General features: G+C 37.8%; 1 protein-coding gene across 1 annotated transcript in view; it reads left to right on the top strand.

The window, feature by feature from the left end:
* The window catches only part of dync2i2 (dynein 2 intermediate chain 2), a 36,584-nt gene that overhangs the window by 13,825 nt on the left and 4,694 nt on the right, over window positions 1-18,065 (top strand). Inside the window, exons 2-6 of the mRNA XM_073052384.1 lie at window positions 2,545-2,654; window positions 9,024-9,181; window positions 14,363-14,472; window positions 15,279-15,443; window positions 16,389-16,615. Coding sequence (XP_072908485.1) covers window positions 2,545-2,654; window positions 9,024-9,181; window positions 14,363-14,472; window positions 15,279-15,443; window positions 16,389-16,615 — 770 coding nt within the window. The remainder of the gene's footprint in view (window positions 1-2,544; window positions 2,655-9,023; window positions 9,182-14,362; window positions 14,473-15,278; window positions 15,444-16,388; window positions 16,616-18,065) is intronic.

Below are 18,065 nucleotides of genomic sequence, written 5' to 3' on the forward strand. Positions count from 1 at the left end.
TGGACTGTCTTTGGTTTTGGCGTGATGATTAGGTGAAATGCAATATTGCTGTGAGAAGGATTGAGAAGAGACTTGAAACCTTTGCAAGCTTTCAGATTTGGCATGAACTTTTTCCAGATGGAATCTACACCTCCAATTCTTATGCAGCCCTTTTGGGTCGAGGATTATTTGCTTCCACTCAGGTTTTGCGTGTTCTGGGGCAACTGATGAGTTGTATGGAGTTAGTAGATGTAACCTTGGGTGAAGGTTTTGGAGTTATGCACTTTTCCATCATTTCCATTTGGCCTCTGTGTGCTTCTTTTGAAGAAGCATCTGCTGCATTCCCAATTAATTATTTTCTATGTTAGATGATTGTGGGATAAGGATTCCCTTGAGTTGAACAAGAGAAAATCTGCAGCTGCTGGAAATCCGAGCAACACACACAAAATGCTGGAGGAATTCAGCAGGCCAGGCAGCATCTATGGAAAAAAGTACAGTCAATGTTTCGGGCTGAAACTCTTCCTGTTAACTACTTTTTTCCATAGATGTGGCCTAGCCTGCTGAGATCCTCCAGCATTTTGTGTGTGTTTCCCATGAATTCATGTTACAGTTTATTTGATGGGTCATTGAGAACATCTTTAAAATGTTTTCCTCTCTGAAATGTCTTGTGACAGTGCTTGGATGCCTGTTTTGGGAGTTGTGTGTCAGGCATATGGCTAATATGCACTACCCATTTGAATATCATGAGACCTTGAATGTTGTAGATGTTGGATTGGAAGTTGTTGATGTTAGTTGGCTTATGTTTTTCCCTAATGGACGGATGAATTTGTGGAAATAGTGTTGGGGTTATCATGCCGGAGCTATGATCTGCTTGGTGTAGCTTGCCATGTTTCCAAAGTATATCAGCAGACAGTGGTGCTACTTGGTAGATTTCAAGCTTTGTGCTGGGTTTAAAGACATGATGTTCGCATACATGGCTGCGCACTAGCACACAAGTTATGGAAACTTGCTGGAGGCAGTGAGATGCCATATTGCATTGAACAAGATGGGGAAGTACCGGTAGTTTGGAGCAATGACACAGTTTTGCTTGACCATAGTCTACACATAAAAGATCTGTAGTAAACACAGAACTGTGGCTTGTATTTTATCATTTAAGCAATCACAGATTGAATATGAATTTCTGAGGACAGGCAAATTTGAGAAGGATTTGCTATGATATCTCTTGGTTCATAAGTGTTGAAGATAGGTTGAGAAATGCTGTTCTTTGTTTGCTACCTTGAGTTGTTGTGCAGTGATAATGGTGTCTTTAGTGTATCTTGAATGGAATCAGCACGGGTAGTATCTGTGAGACCACTGGCAGCAGCTGGTTGAAGATGATCCTTGCAGTTGTGTTTCCTTTAGAAGGCAACGTAGTTGTCCTCCATGATTATCGCAATCTGATTTGTCTGCTTTATTGAAGATGGTCATGATTATGGCATTCCTTGGTTCTCTGGATGTGCCCTAATTTTTCCAGATGAGGAATATGAAATTAAGTTCATATCAGATGGTCCTATCCATTAAGAGGTTTAGAACATGACCATGGCCTTGTTGTTTAGCTAATATTTGATCATCTCGACCTTTCATCATGCTGGTGTGGTGCAATACTGAGCTAAATATGTGTACTAGTCCACAGTCAGGGTATTTGCATCAAATACAGAGTCTGTTTTTGAGGGTTTCTTTTGAAATGCTCTGCTCTGCCTTTGTTTTTCTTATCAAAACAGCCCAGTGTTAATGCTGAGAATGATTCTGTGCCATATTTAAATCTCTTTAAATCCCAGCACCACCCTCTTTTGCATTGCAAAATTGTCTAATTTGTAACTTAATGCCTTTTTGTCATCTAATTTGTAATTTAATCCCTCTTGTGTTCATGGCACACCTTCCATTTTTGTTGTTTCATATCTACCCCACCCTCCCTCTGTATCCTTGATTTGTAATTTTTCCTTGCCCTGAAAGGTTAAATCTGTCCCCCATCTCAGTGAAGCCATCTGGGTTCTTGAATGTTGCTAGCATTTTCTTTTTATATTTGAGTCATTTATAATATTTTGGTTTTGTTGGATAACACTCCTGGGAAGTCCCTTGTGAGATTTTGCTATTTTAAAGCTTCTGTATAAATAAAGTTTGCTCCTGAGGTATAAAAGTGATTTAGAATGTACATTAATTTGGCTCTTATGATAGGATTTCTATGAATCCAGTTTTAGAAGATGTAGTGATTTGAGCTCTAATGTGGCAATAAGAGGCTGGGGTACTGCAAAGTATCTGAATGATTTTCAAGATCAAAATAACTATTTTGCAAATATTTGTGTATGTAGTTACCTCAGCCAGGATTCTGTTTTATTTATTAACCTCGTGAAGTATATTGGCTTTGGAGAAGGAACACAAGGGAGACTTGCCAATATGAAACTAGTTCAATCCTATAATTTGACTGACTAGTGCTGAGTACTGCAAGATGCCTTAAAATTTGGAAATTTCGTTTTGGTGATTATAAGAGGAAGTTTAATGCATTTCTTTGCTTAATTTCTGTTCCAGGTTTCATGCTTATATACCCTGCATTATCCAGAAGCCTGTGAGCGACAGCTACATGTTACTGGCGTGTCCTGGAATGCTACTGGCTCTGTTATTGCTTGTTCATATGGCAGGTATTGTAACTATAAATAACCAGCATCATCTTGTCCATTCATTATTCGTGATCAATATCCTTGACTAAGATGAATACTTGGCTGGCCAGATTTGGTTCATTTAATTGCTCAGTGTGGCAATGAGTCCACAAGAGCAGCAAGGAAGATTCTAGGATAAGTTTCTAAGTAGGAAATGTTCCCGGTTTGGAAAGATATGCAGAAAGAACATTGTACAAGTTTTCAAACATTTGATATTGGTGTTCACTCTGGAATTATATTGTCAAATGCCATGTGATAAGAAAGGGGAAGAAACACTGCATTTTAACAATGTGAATTTACATTTAACTTCAAGAATGTGAGGAAAAATGTATTTGACATCTGCTTAGTATCCTTACAACTTGTTTATTAATCTTCATTTTCATTGAATTAGGAAAGTGTTGTTCATGTACTGCAACCTATACAGTACACACTATCAATTAGATCTGCCAAACAACTTTTAAATCATTCCAGTTTGCTCAAAAGCCAACAACTCATTGAAACTTGTCTTCTTGGATATAAGATGGAAGACTGACAGAGGAATGGAACAATTAGTGGAGTCACAAGTCAGGCCGATCTTGGGTGAAACTGTATCAATGTGGAGGCTGTTTTGGATTGTTCTGGATTTTGCTACATTGCCTGCTGTCAGGAGCAGAAAATGGTTTTTTAACTAGTAAAGTCATTTAGTGTACATTGTGTTTAATGCTCGTTTATACTTATCTATCCAACATACGTACGATAGTCAGGATGCACAACCACTCCTCCTTCTCCATCATCCTCAACATGAGTGCCTCTCTTTCTCCCCCCACCCCCCAACCCTCCAGGCTGTGTTCTGAGCCCATTGTTATACACTCAGCTTACACATGACACCTGAGTAATCACGTTGTCAAGTTCACCAGTGACATAACATTGGTGGGGTTCAACACCAATGATGAGACGGCCTACAGAGGAGGTGGAAGAGCTCGTGGCCTGGTGCCAGGCAAAGAAGCTCTTCCTCAATGTCAACAAAACAAAGGAGATGGTTATTGACTTCAGGAGAACTCACACCATTCACACCCCTCTTTACATCGGCAGCATAGCAGTGGAAACTGAGCAGTTTCAAACTCCTGGAAGTGCACATCTTGCATAATCTCTTATGGTCTCGGATAACTTGCCACACAATCAGGAAAGTATTCATCACCTCTACTTTCTGAGGAGGCTGAAGAAAGCTGGACTATGCACATGTATACTCACATCATTCTGTAGATGTGTAGTAGAGAGCTTCCTAACACACTGCATCAATGCATAGTATAACAACTGCTCTGCAGTGGGCAGAAAGGCACAAAACATGTAGTCAAAACAGCCTGATGGGATTAGTGGCATCAGCCTACCCGCCATCAATGGTATATATTCAGAAAGATACCAGATCAGGAGAACAGGGCCAGTAACATCATGAAGGATTCTACCCATCCTGATCAAGAATTGTTTGTCCCGCTCCCATCAGGGAAGGGGCTATGTAGCATCCACGCCAGGACCAGCAGACTCAAACAGTTTCTTTTCCCAAGCAGTAAGGCTGATCAACACCTCCACCCCTCCACACCCCCTTTCCCTCCACCACCACTACTTTATTATTTCCTGTCAGTCACATTATGTACACACACGGTCCTGTTTCTAGTGAAATGTTATGGACATATGTACAGTCACTCTATGTATATAAGCTATCTCTGTATTTATATTTTATATTCTTTATGTTACTTTTTTTGTGCTACATCAGATCCAGAGTATCAATTATTCTGTTTTCCTTTACACTTGTGTACTGGAAATGACATCAGACAATCTTGAATCTGGTTTTTCCCTACATAGATAGATGTACAGTTTTTGTCTCAACTACTACTGTCCATTGTTGCTTGTTTTCATTATTCTTTGGGTTAAGAAGATTTGCTTGTCTCTAATTTTTTCTTTCCCACTATCAAATGATTAAAACTTCTCATAGTTTTAAGGGAAACTGTTAGGTCCTTTGTTGGCTCCCTCTTTTCAAGGAATTAGGGATGTAATCCACCTCATGATTCTACCACTTTTTGTTTTCCTTCCCATCTCCATTGGTATACAACCATTTAATGATATAATGATCAGAACTGTAGAGAGGGCACTTACAATTTAGAACTGCAAATCTAAAGGATACAAGATTTCTATATCCTATAATTTGAGGCTCATGGGAAGCATTAAGTATAAAGGGGGAAAACTCTGAATTTGTTCATGACAGCAGCAGGAAGTTGTGAGAGAAACTATCACATAACTCTGTTTACTTTTACATGTAAAACATGCAAATTACCAAGGAATAGATTATTTTCATAATTAGTGAAGATATTTGTAATAATTAATTTGAATATGCTACTTTATTAGTTATATATTTCTGTAAAGTTCTTGGAGCTCTTCTGTGAGCAACATTTAATGGGTATCAAAAACTTTTACTTTTAAAACATGTTTATCAACTAGAAACCGCAAGAAATATTTTTGTGTCAAAATAGCAGTGTGATAAATTATAGCTACAGAATTAATAAATGATGGAGGCCACTTAATGAATCTCTCTAGATGCAACCAATTAATGTCATCCCATTATTTCTTGAATGCCACTCGAAGTTTTGTGCTCTAGATAGCTCAAGTGGAAGCCTTACTGGATCAAATTGAGCTAACTCTGAACATGGAGTTTCACAGCAAGGATCTCCTGATTACCATCTACAACTCGCTCAGTTGATAAATTAGCTCTCCATGCAAAACAACAGTTGGAAGAATCATTGGAAGCAGAAGTGCATATAATATATTCTGAATAGGGGACTTTAATTTCCATCAGTAGAAGTGGCTTGATAGCATCGTCATAGGTTATTCTAGAGGATGAAGGTGTCAGTCTAGGACTGTGACAGGCGGTGACTGTATCAACACAAGTGAAAATGAAGTCAAGTAGGTTTACCCTTGATCTTGTCTGTCTGTTATTGCAAGTGACCAAGGCACAGTCCTAGAGGAGATAATGCCCAATAGGCCAATTTAGGGGTCAATCGCCCTATTCTGGCTTCTATTTTCTTGTGGCTGAATGTGGCTTCAAGGTGCCTGAGAATCAAAGAGAAAACATTCCACTGACTCGAATCATATATTTCAAAGGAATACAGTGTGCCCAGGAATCACCGCATGAGTTCCTTAAGAATTTCCTTGGAGCATCCATCTTAAGTCTGTTTACTTATGATGGATCTTTTTTCCATCATAACTGGAGATGCTCGCTGAGGATTTTATTATGTTCAATGCAACTTGCAGCTGCTCAGCAAACAAAGCAGTTTATATATGCTGCAAGATCTAAGCAAAGTTCAAGCATGGACTGATGTGACAAATAGCATTGATGGTAGAAAACTCCCAGATGATGGTCATCTCTAGCAAGAGAGAACGTGATCACCTATCTCGATATTCAATGAATTACCAAGACATTCTGTACATACATCAAGAGCACAAGGATAACTAGGGAGAGGGTATGACCAATCAAGGATAAGGGTGGGGGGAAGCATTTGTTTGGATGAGAAGGATGTGGGTGAGATCCTTAATGAGTACTTTACATTAGTATTTACCAAGAAGGATATAGAGGATAGGGACATTAGTGTCGAGTATATTAATACACTATGACATTTTGAAGTAAAGGAGAAAGTAGTGTTGGGACTTTTAAAGAGCATTAGGGTGGATGAGTCCCCAGGGCCTGATGGAATAACCCCAGGTTATTGAGAGAGGCAAGAAAGGAGACTGTTGGGGCCTTGACCAATAACTTTGTGTCTTGTCTAGCCACAGACAAGTTCCAGAGGACTGGTGAGTAGCTAATTATTCAAGAAGGAAACCAGGGATAATCCTGGAAAGTATATAGACCAGTGAATCTCATGTCAGTGGTAGGGAAGTTACTGCAAAGAAATGTTAGGGATAGGATTTATCAGCATTTGGAAAACCAAGGCCTAATTAGAGAGAGCCAGCATGGCTTTGAGCAGAGTAAGTCGAGACTTAATTAACTTGATTGAGTTTTATGACAAGATGATGAGCATGATTGATGAAGGTAGAGCTGTGGATGTTGTCTACGTGGATTTTAGTAAGGCGTTTGACAAAGTCCCTCATGAGAGGCTCATCCAGAAGATTAAGATGTATGGAATCCATGATGAAAGAATAACAGATAATAGCACATATAGCAAATCAAGGGTTTGGCAGGGAAGGGAAGATTTAAAAAATGACATGAGGTATACACACAGTGGAGATGGTGGAGCATGAGGTACTGAGAGGAAAAACATTGAGAGAAGTGGTGAATTGAATGTACATTGAGATCCAGGCTGGGACCAAACAGGGAGGCCTGAAAACAAAGCTGGAAGCCACATGGGACAAGACGGCAATGATGACAAGTAGCAAGAAAGGACACATGGCTGGAGGTAGTGAACCTTAGTAAGGATGTGATCAAAGGGGAGGAGAGCAGTATAAACCATTGAGAATTTGCAGATCAACTGTTGAAGAGCCCAAAGACTTCAAAGTGGACATACCTTGAAGAGAGTTTAGTTGTAAATTCGAGACCCAAGAGACTGCAGATGCTTGGAGCAAAAAAAACCCCAAACTGATGGAGAAACATCTGGGTTAAATAGCACCTATGGAGGCAAAGGTATTTTTGATGTTATCATGAAATGGTAAACCATGAGCAAAATAGATTTGGTTTTGCATAAACTCTCATTGTTCTGGAATGGTTCACAAACAGTAAATTCCTTTTGAAGTATTCTTGCTTTTTTCTGGAAAGGGGGCAGTGAGCTTGCTTCTCAAAAGTAGAAAGGAGATTTGAAAAAAATCTATTATCATTTATTTTTGGTGTTGGTTGAAGTGATATTTGGTGTATTATGGAGAACTTATCTGCCTATCTAAATTGTTCCTTGTGCTATGTTATTGTACTCATAAATGCTTACTGCTTCTTCTTAGGTGGTCCCTTGGGATTGAATATGACTTGCTTCCACTCTGGTTCTGTGGGATGACTGATGAGGCCAATGTAGCATCTGCAGACTCTATCACACTTGGGACAGGTGGTGCTTCAATGGGATAGATGGGTGGGTAGTTTACAAGCTGTTGTGCTGCTTCTACAGCTTATGCTGGGTATCGATGCACTCCTAATGTGTGGACCTGACATTAATAATATCCAAATGTCCTGTCTCTGAATAGTCATGGACTAAGTATTCCCAGGATTTGGTAAAGATGTTGTTTATTCCATGCTTATTTCAGTGGTATTGAAGACATTAGTCATTGCACTAAGTGCCTTTATCACTGTGTTATGATTCAATCTCAATGGATTTGCTCTTAGTGGGGTTCAAGTCCTCTAGAAGTATCTGAGAATGAAATCAATGTTGACACCTGTCTGTATTCTGACACAATGCATTATTATCAGAGGTGTTGTCTTTCAAATGAGATGTATTAAACTGTCTGTCTTTTAAATAAGTGTGAAGGAGCAAATTCATTGTCCTGCTTGTTTTAACTAACATCATTAAAATACTAGTTTTGGCCAAATTGTTTGTCTTCATTTCAACTGTGATTGCACTTTAAGAGTAATTAGCTGCCCGAACAGCACATAGAAATCTAGAGCATTTCTTAGAAAAGTTGCTGTATGCAAGCAAGCTTGTTTTATTTCAACTCAATTTGTATATTAACAAGCAATAAAAGTTATAAAGAAGTAGGATATTTTTTATTTTTGTAGCAATTGTTGTTTCAAATTTAAATAGCAAAAAGTGACAAATGCTTCAAAAATAATTGAATAGCTAATTGGAAAAAATGCATCTTTTCATCAGTCATGCCATGTAGTCATCTCATTTCATGTATTGTATCATGTTGTTTGTCAGAATAATATCTGTTATGAATGGAACGAAATCCCATCTCAGCTTGCTTTCTAACTCAGTATTGTAGATCAAGCTGATACTAAACAAATACATTGCTTAGAGTTTTATTCCTTGTGCATTATTCTGAAGTTCCTTGGGTGATAATCCAAGTGAACATTATGGATCATGACAACAATCCATTTCCATGTTACTGCTGATTTCTGTGTTGTCACAAGTGACTTCAACATATCTGCTTGGTACTCTACCGATCCAAATCATAAAGCAGAATAAGAGGGACTGGAGGAGACCACCATTAAATATGCAATAGTTCATTTTTTTTTGTGCAGTTCATTTGATATCCTTTCTCATTTGTGACTGGGTCACCAATTGCCTTTGTATTGTTCTGTCAAATAAGATGAATATTTAAACCTATAAGTTTGCATTCTACTTTTGGTGTTAAAATTCTTTTGAGCTGCCCAGGATAATAGTTAATGGATATTAAACTTAATTACAGGTTGCAGGATGGTGACTGGAGCACAGAGAAATCTTATGTATGTACTTGGAATCTGGATCGTAGAGGATTAAAACCAAACCGACCAGACGTTGTGATTTATGTTTCCAGTGCTGTCATGTGTCTGGCATTCCACCCAACTGAGCCTTCTTTGATTGCTGGTATGAATTTAGGCTTTGATTTCTGAAGTTTGCATCTTTCCTTTATAAGGAGGGGAAGTGAAGCTGGACAATTGACCTCATATCTCAGGTGTTGACATGTAGAATGACAAAAGGTTTGCATATGTACAGAATCTTATGATGTCCCAAATCCATTGCAGGCAATGATGTAATTTTTGAAGTGGATACACTATTATTTTACAGGCCGTCAAGTTTATGCAAGTAGAAATGTGTTCATAATTTCAGATTTGTTGGTTTGGGTGTATGTGGCCTGAGTGCTGGGGACAACTCCCCTATTCTGAAATACTTTAATAGCAAGGAATCGTAAGCTGAAAGACAGAAATATGTAAATAATGCTATGCAGTCATAACTCGGTGTTTGTGCAGAATTGCTCAGTGAAACAATTTACATAATTATAAAATTTTATGCAGGGCTGGGAATTATGAAATTTGCCTGTGAACTCCTGAGGCCTGTGATAGAGTAAGGTGGGAATTGAAGTCTCAGATGCTGTGCAAACCCCAGATGTGAACTTTATTTAAAACACATCAATCCCCAGTCACTTTATAGCTTATTGAGGCTTGTGATGGTTGTCTGATAGTAATACTGTTAATGAAATCATTTGCTCACATTGACCATTGTTGAATTTCATTTGATTTACATTGTTGATCAAAGAATATTCTATAATATTTATTTGATTTTGGCCAGTAATACAAATTAATCAGAAGCTAAAATTATTCTCTGTGCTCTAAACCTTTTAGGTTGAAGGTTCCTGTAATCATTATTTTTATTTGCTAGGTAAATTTTAACTTCTGTTTCATTTTAAATTTTGAGTTCTGTGGAGGTTTTACATCTGAAGAATTGTGTGCAATTAATGTAAAAATGTTTCTGAAAGTACTTGTAATGAGGTGGAGCTAATGTCTTGGTCCAAATGTAACAGGATAAATTGTAATGAGGGATTGGAAAAGGTATAAATGTGTGATTTTGAATTTATGGTTTAGAAAGTGGAACAATATTCTGAGATACTATAAGGATTATTTTCCTGTGCACAACCCAGAATTTGGGGAAGTGGTGTCAGAATAGGAACCCCCTTTTGAAGCTGAGATGAAGAGGAATTTCTTCTCTGAAATATTTCTAAATCTTTGGAATTATCTTCCCCAGATGCTTGTATATTTGGGACTTTGTTAGGAACATTTTTGGACTATAATGACAAAGGATGTAAGGATCGGGTAGAATAGTATTGAGGCCAAAGATCAGATCATACAAATGGTGGAACAGGTTTGAGTGGCTGCAAGGCTATTTATTTTGTTATTATGTGTGAACACAGTCATGAAGGATAAAGGATGGATGTGCAAATTGTTGAAAGTATTGAATGCATGGGTGTAGAACCAATTAGTCTAAACCAGTATTATACTCTGCATGTGACAACTATAACTTCAATCTTATTTTCCTTGGAGATTTTCTTGGCATGAAGTGCTATTCCCCTAACAGGAATCTATGGCACCATGAAAGACCCAGCTAATGTCACCAATAATCTCTTCCCAAGTCCTGAAATCACAATCTGTTGAATTAAGTTGCATCCATTAAGATGTATCTGTTGGTGTCGCTTTTTACAGATCTGCTCCTAAATCAAAATTTACCCCAGCTTCAGAAAAAGTAATTATGAATGAGCACTTTCTTGAAGTAAATTTAAATTAAATAAAAATGTTGCTTACAAATAGAAATGTGTATCATTTATTCCTTGGTGTTGCTCAATACGTATAAGCTCAGATTTTGTGGTTAACCGTGAAGTGATGGCACTTGTTGCTGACTTTGTGGAAACTTGCCCACTAGGATGTAGCAATCTGAGAATTTCCTTTTCCTGTTGTTTACTCTTACTCCCATCCATGACTTCAATTAGGAAATAAAAAGTTAAAATTTTTAATCTCTTACTGTGTGTGTTGGTGTATTAACAATTTAAAGAAAATACGATAAGCAAATTGGAAAATTGATAATTGGAAAAATTATGGGCAATTATTTAAAAAATAAAAAACATAGGATTTAGAGATAATTAGCTGAGTGTCAAATTAATGTTTTTTTAACTTGAATTATGGCTGTGTAAACTTTCAAAACCTCAGTTATGTCTCATTTTTGAGCTGTTTTATTGGGGAATTTTTAAATAGTCAAAATAACAAACAGTTGAAATTATCTTGACTTAATTGATTAACTAATTAAATGTTCTGATGAATCTGTGTAGCTGTGACCTTTTTGGAAGAGCAGATAATCACTGAAAACTGCTTCTGGATTTTTATTTTATTTTACCTGTCCTGTGACTCTTGAATTTAATATCCAGTTTCCCCCTTTTTTTTATTGTGGCTGAGAGCTTTGTCTTTTGCACACTACATTCTTGTACTATATATTTTAAAGCTAATGTAATGAAGCATAATTCAAAATAAATTTTGTATCAAAATACATGTATGTCACCATTTACAACCCTGAGATTCATTTTCTTGCAGGCAATCACAGTAAGTGCTAATAACACAATAGAATCAATGAAAGGCCACACCCAACAGGGTGGACAACAGCCAATGCACAAATAGAGAAAGTTCAAGTGCCTGATGGTTGAGGGGTACCGACTGTTCCTGAACCTGATGGGCGGGTCCTGAGGCTCCTGTGCATTCTTCATGATGGCAACTGTGAAAAGAGATGTCTGGTGGAGAGTACATTAACTGGTTACACCATGGCCTGGTATGGAAACACCTGTGCCCTTTCCAAAAGCCTCCAAAAATATGGGTAAAGCCCCTCCCATCACTGAGTGCACCTTTTTTCCCCTTGTATCTGTACAGTTTGTTATTTTTATTTTTTGCAGATATGCTGTTGTCCATCCTGTGATTGCCCACAAAAAAATGAATCTCAGGGTTGTATATGGTGACATATTTGCACTCTGATAATAAATTTACTTTGAACATTGAAGGGAGCAGGGTTTGGATGGTGGGGGTACTTGATGGATGCTGCTCTCCTGTGACAGTGCTCTATGGTGGGGACGGCACTTTTCGTACAAGGGCATTCATTAGTGTTTCCATACCAGACTTATGATTCAACCAGTCAATATACCCTCCACCACACATGTATGGAAGTTTTAGCATATATTGAAAACGATAGTGACATGGTCAGCAGCCTTGTTTTATAACTTTCTTAGTTATTAGAGTGATTATTCTCTTCCACAATCTTTTATTTAAAAAAGCAAAGTCTTGGGGTATTTAGTATATTTTGCATATTGAAAAATCCCCAAAGCATTGGCAGTAATTATTTCAATATAAGAATATTACTTTATTAATGTTATAGAAACATTAGTTACTTGATTTAGAGAGCTTGAAGACACGAAGTTTTTATATGGCATAATACCATACTGTGATTCAAGTTGCAGTTCTTGTAGTACATCATTACTACCACTAGAGGATGCTAGTTGGAACAAAATGGCAAATGAGATCAAATGTTTTATGAACTAAATAACACAGTTTGTATTTCCAGATAAAAATGTCACATTTTCATATCCTTTTATTATGAAACCTGGGAATGAACAGCTTCAATGCCATATTAAACAGAAAACAATGTTATTTAAAAAGGGAGAAGGTAGCTAAATAATAAATTGGTCTCATGGGGGACAACACTAAGGAACTAATAGAAAATAGAGAAATGGCAGAGATTTTAAATGAATCAGATTTCACAACAGAACAATTTTAAAACAACCCAATATTAATAAATAATTAAAGTTCTGGAGGGAGTCAGACGGATGTGGTTGACAAATCCCCTGGTCCTAAATGCATGCATCTTTTGGTCTTAAAGAAGTAGTTACAAAAATGCTGCAAAATTCATTTTAATGTGCCAAAGTTCCTTAGGCTCATGTCCAGTGAATTGGAAAGCTGAAAGTATAAGGTCACTATTCAAGAAAGGAGGGAGAAAAGAAAAAAAATGGCCATATAACATGAAGGAGGAAATGCTGAAATCCATGGTTAAGTAGGTAATAAAAGGAACATCAGACTATAATGAAGCAAATTCAACATGATTTTGTGAAAGAGCAGTTGTGTTTGACAAATCTGCTGGACGATTTTGAAGAAAGAGTAAAGGGGGAAACTAGTAGATTTAATGCATTTAGATTTCATTTAGGCAGTTGACAAGATGCTGTATGGAAGTTACTACACAGTATAAGAGAATGTGGAATTGAGGCAGTATGTCTGTATGGTTAAGGAGCTGATTATCAAATAGATGGGGGGCAATAATGAGTCATGTTAGGATTGGTAGTCAGTAACAAATGTCACGGGGATCAGTGGTCAACTATTTATGATCTTTTTAAAGAGTTAGATGAAGGGGCTGAGTGTATTATATATAGCTGTTGATACAAAGACAGTTATGAGGGACACACTAATAGCATGAAAAAAGGTCTAGATAAGTGAATGGGTAAGAAGCTTGCAGGTGGCATATAATGAGGGAAATATGTGTGGACAGTGCATGAAACACAAAGGTCTACTACAAGTAATGAGCAATGGTTACTTAATCTTAGCCTTTATTGAAAGTGGCAATGCAGTGATTGTTTACAAACTTGCGAAGTTTACAGATTTACTAAGTGCTGGTGAAACAGCACCTGAAGTTATGCTTATAGTCTTGGGTTTCATATTTAGCAAAGGATACGTTTGTATTAGAGACAGTACAATGAAGATTTGTTTGGTTGAATCCTGGGATGAGGGAGGTGGCATATTAAGAGACATTGGGCTGATGCACAGAAGATTAGAAGAATGAGAATCTGATTTAAATGCATACTTGAAGGTTTGATGGATAGATATGAAGGATGTTTCCTCCATTGTAATTATCTAGAATGTGGAGGACAGTTTTGGAATAAGGGGTTGATTGTCAATTCAAGACAGAGATTAAAATGGAATTTCTTCTGAGGGACTTGACTCGGGGGATTCTCTAGAGAGCTGTGGAGGTGGAATCATTGTGCATGTTGAGATAGAGATTGATAGACATTTGAACAACAAAGGCAGGAGGAATGGAGAAAACAGACTGTTTCCTATGAGTCCATCTTAAATCCTCAGTTTATTGGCTGATCTATGGATGTTGCTTGATAATTTGTAAATCAGTATTAATAAACTGTAATGTCGTATGTGAGGAGACAGATTGTGTTCTAAATTTATATGCTGTTTTCTTTAGGTGGACTTTACAATGGAGAAGTTTTAGTATGGAACTGCAGTAAAACTGATGACCCTTTAATTGCTAGATCAGGAATGTCTGAAGATGCTCATCGTGAGCCTGTTTATCAGGTAAAAGATGTAGTCTGAGTTGATTTTATTGTCCTTACCGTGGTTGGTTTATTACTAATTTGACCATATTGAAAATCTTCAGGGTGATTGAAGCTGATATTAAAATTCAATATGTCACTCTTTCTACCCCACCATTTATCCTCTTGGTAAGTTATTTGTGTGATGGGAACTACGTTGTGATGCATTACGTGTTTGCAAGATAATGAGTTGTTTTAAGGAGCAACTTAAAACAAGAGGAAAAATGCAGAGTTGTAATTGAACGATTTTCTGTTTTTGCATGTTTTATTGTTCAGCTACCATGAGTGTGGAGAAGAGAGTGGGTAAGAGCAGAACTGGAGGAGCATAGTGATGAGATTGTATGTCTGTAAGCAACAGGCTGAGTGAGGCCATGGAGTAATATGAAAATCAGGATGGCACTTTTAAGATTAAAACATTTCTGGACTTGAAACCCAGAAGGTCACTAAGCCACACGGATGAAGGGGACTTTCTGTTCTCATAGGAATAGTTTGTCAGCCCATAACGCTAGGGCTGAAGAATGCTTCACCTTGAAGAGACAACACTGGCTCCAGACTCCAGAAGATAATCAGTAGTGCCTATTGTCCAACTACACCTTGTGTGTATTACTGACTGGGTAACAGATTTGAGCGAGTAGAGTATGGGAGAGTCTCACTGCTTTTCATCTAACATTTAAACACCTGAAAGAGGAAGGAACTGTCACATTTTTCCAAAGAAACACATGTAGCCGAAAGGGAATGGCTAACCTGAGAGTTTTAAGTATAAAGAATGTCTTTTCCCTTTTAAAACAGGTTCAGTGGAACCAGAGTTTGAGTCGCAGTAACAGAATTCAAATTCTGAGTGCGAGTACTGATGGAAAGATTCTCATCTGGGGGATGGATGGCAAAGGTCAACTTGTAGTGCAGGATGGATTTGCTTTTATCGTTCAGCAGATGCCACGCAACGTCAAACTCAAGGTGAGCGCTCTTTGTAGCTTGATGTTGTAATAGTTGTCTAGGATAGGTCTGAAATTTGAGAACCACTTGCATTCATATAACTATAAGCCTTTCCATTATTCTAATGGAAATACTCTGGTAAGGAAACCCAAGACATGCCAATGGCTATTGTCCAGCAAATATTTGCATTTCATTTATAGTAACTAGTGTTCAGATCAACATTGTGAGTTGCTTCGTGATTTCTCTCTTTTAGCTGAATGGTTAGCAAGTAGGGTCAAATTGTTTTCATTCTGGAATCCAATTGACTTTCCACAACTGACTGGGAAATCTGAGCCTCGCTGGTATCAGCGATCCAGGTTGTGAAGCTGCTGAAAGTGCGCAGCAGTTCAGGCAGGATCCCTGGAGAGGATTATTATTCCAGACAGATTCATTTTACCATGATGATTAGGTCATAGTTAAGACCAAGTGTGTGCTGGGGTGGGGGTGGGGTTGGTGAGACTGTCCTATATCAAAGTCTACCTGTTGGAGACTATTTGATGAGATTTTTATGTGCATCAGGATCTCCTCTCCAAAAGATCACGGGAATTTTGCCACCAAAGTTTAAATTCATTTTGAAATGGGCTGAGTTTTCAGCGTGGAATATAGCTTCACTAACCACTCAACAGTTCTGGAATCTAAAAACAAAAATACTGTAGGTGTGTATAAATAAATATAGATAAAAGTCAAATATTCTGGGAACGATCAGCAGATTAGGCACCATTGGTGAAAAGAGAAACTGATGAAAGACCATTGACCTAAAATGTTAAACTACTTTCATGCTCCTCTGATGTAATTTGACATGATGAAAATTTCCAGCATTCTGGAGTCAGTAATACTATACATAGAAGCTGGAATTGATTAGTTACACTTCCTGTGCGAAGTATTGCTTTCTCTTACAGACTTCTAATATCTCAACTCATTCCCCAGGTTCGTGGGAACACTACTTTTGGTGTGACTGCTCTCTCTTTCTCTCACCTGGACAAGACTGTATTTATTACTGGTGTGGAGGGTGGTTACGTGCTGAAATGTTCAACAGAGGTTCTGACTCGTGCAACGCTGAGCTCTGGTTCTGTTCCATTGAAAGCACCGGCCCAATTTACCTTCTCTCCACACTGTGGTTCTGTGCATGCTGTTGCCTGCTCACCATTTCACAGGTGTGTATATGAATAATGAAAAGTGTGAGTAGATCAGGAGAAATATAAAAATTGGGAAAATCCCTCTGAAATCTCCCTGTTCAGATTATTAAACAATTCCAAGGAATAACATGTTAATTAGGGGCAGGTGTAGGCTGTTTGGTCCCTTGAGCCTATTCTGCATTGCCTCTACTCATTGGAAGCATCCAACCCCTTGCTTAGCAAGAATCTGCTTTACAAATATTCAATTACTCTGGTTGTAGTGCCCTATGATTAAGCGGGTTTGAAAGAGTTGTGACCCATTTAGAGAAAAATCATCTTGTCTTCATTTTCCCCCCAAACTGACCTGTTATTCTAAATTCTTCCATATCAAACCTGTCAAGACCCCTCTGGATATTATGAGCTTCATTCAAGTCACTTCTTAAGCTAGTGAACTCCAGCAGAAACAAGTTTAGGCTTTCCTTCCTTTCCTGCCTATTTCACATCTTATGCTAATAGTTTTTTTAATCCGCATACCCAATATTCCAGATCTGTCTCAACAATATCCTGTATAAGGGAAGCACAATATCCATACTTTTCTATTCTATTCCCCTAACATTAATATAACAATCTCTTAGCTTTTCTCATACTTGTTTTTTCTGAATCATGCACTAGGTCACCCAGAGCTCCAATCTCTCACCATTTATATTATATGCCCTTTCGTTTCTTGTTCTGCCAAAATGAATAACTATATACATATTTTCCCACATTATAGTTAGTTTACCATTTATTTGCCTACTTATTTGACATGTCTACATCCCTTGCAACTTCACTATGTCTTCTTCAGAACTTATTTTCCTACCTTTCAAATTGCAAGGAGAAGCCAAGGAATGACAGATCGGTGAGACTTGTATCAGTGGTGGCAAAGTTAATGGAGGTATAGTGAAAGATTGGATGCGCTTATATTTGACAAGGGAAGGAGTAATTAGGGATAGTTGGAATGGCTTTGTGTGTGGAAAGTCGCGTCTCACAAATTTGCTTCAGGTGACCAAGGGGATTGATGAGGGCAGGGTAGTGGACGTTGTCTCTGTGGCTTAGTGGAAGGGTGTAGTGGAGGGTTGCTTTTCCAGACTGGAGACTGTGACTAGTAGTGTGCAATAATTCTGACAGAGATGTATCTATGATATAATTTACCAGTTGTACGTTTATGTGCCTTCCCTTCCTACAAGTTATGTATAAAAATTGTAAAAGGCTGAGATTGTGGTACACTATTTGCCCTTTAGGAAAAGATCCAATTTTGTATTAAAAATCAATCATCTATCAAAAGTTATTGAAGAAAATAAAAGCTTAGTGTAGAAGGTAATATAATAACAAGGATATAGTGCTTATCAACGTCTTTTAGAAATCAGTTGTAGTACATCTGCAGATTTCCTTTTATCTTTTGCATATGCTGGTTTTTAAATGGACCAAACATGAATTCCCTTTCACTACA

Source organism: Hemitrygon akajei, chromosome 7 (genome assembly GCF_048418815.1).
Source record: "Hemitrygon akajei chromosome 7, sHemAka1.3, whole genome shotgun sequence".
NCBI classification, from domain to species: domain Eukaryota; kingdom Metazoa; phylum Chordata; class Chondrichthyes; order Myliobatiformes; family Dasyatidae; genus Hemitrygon; species Hemitrygon akajei.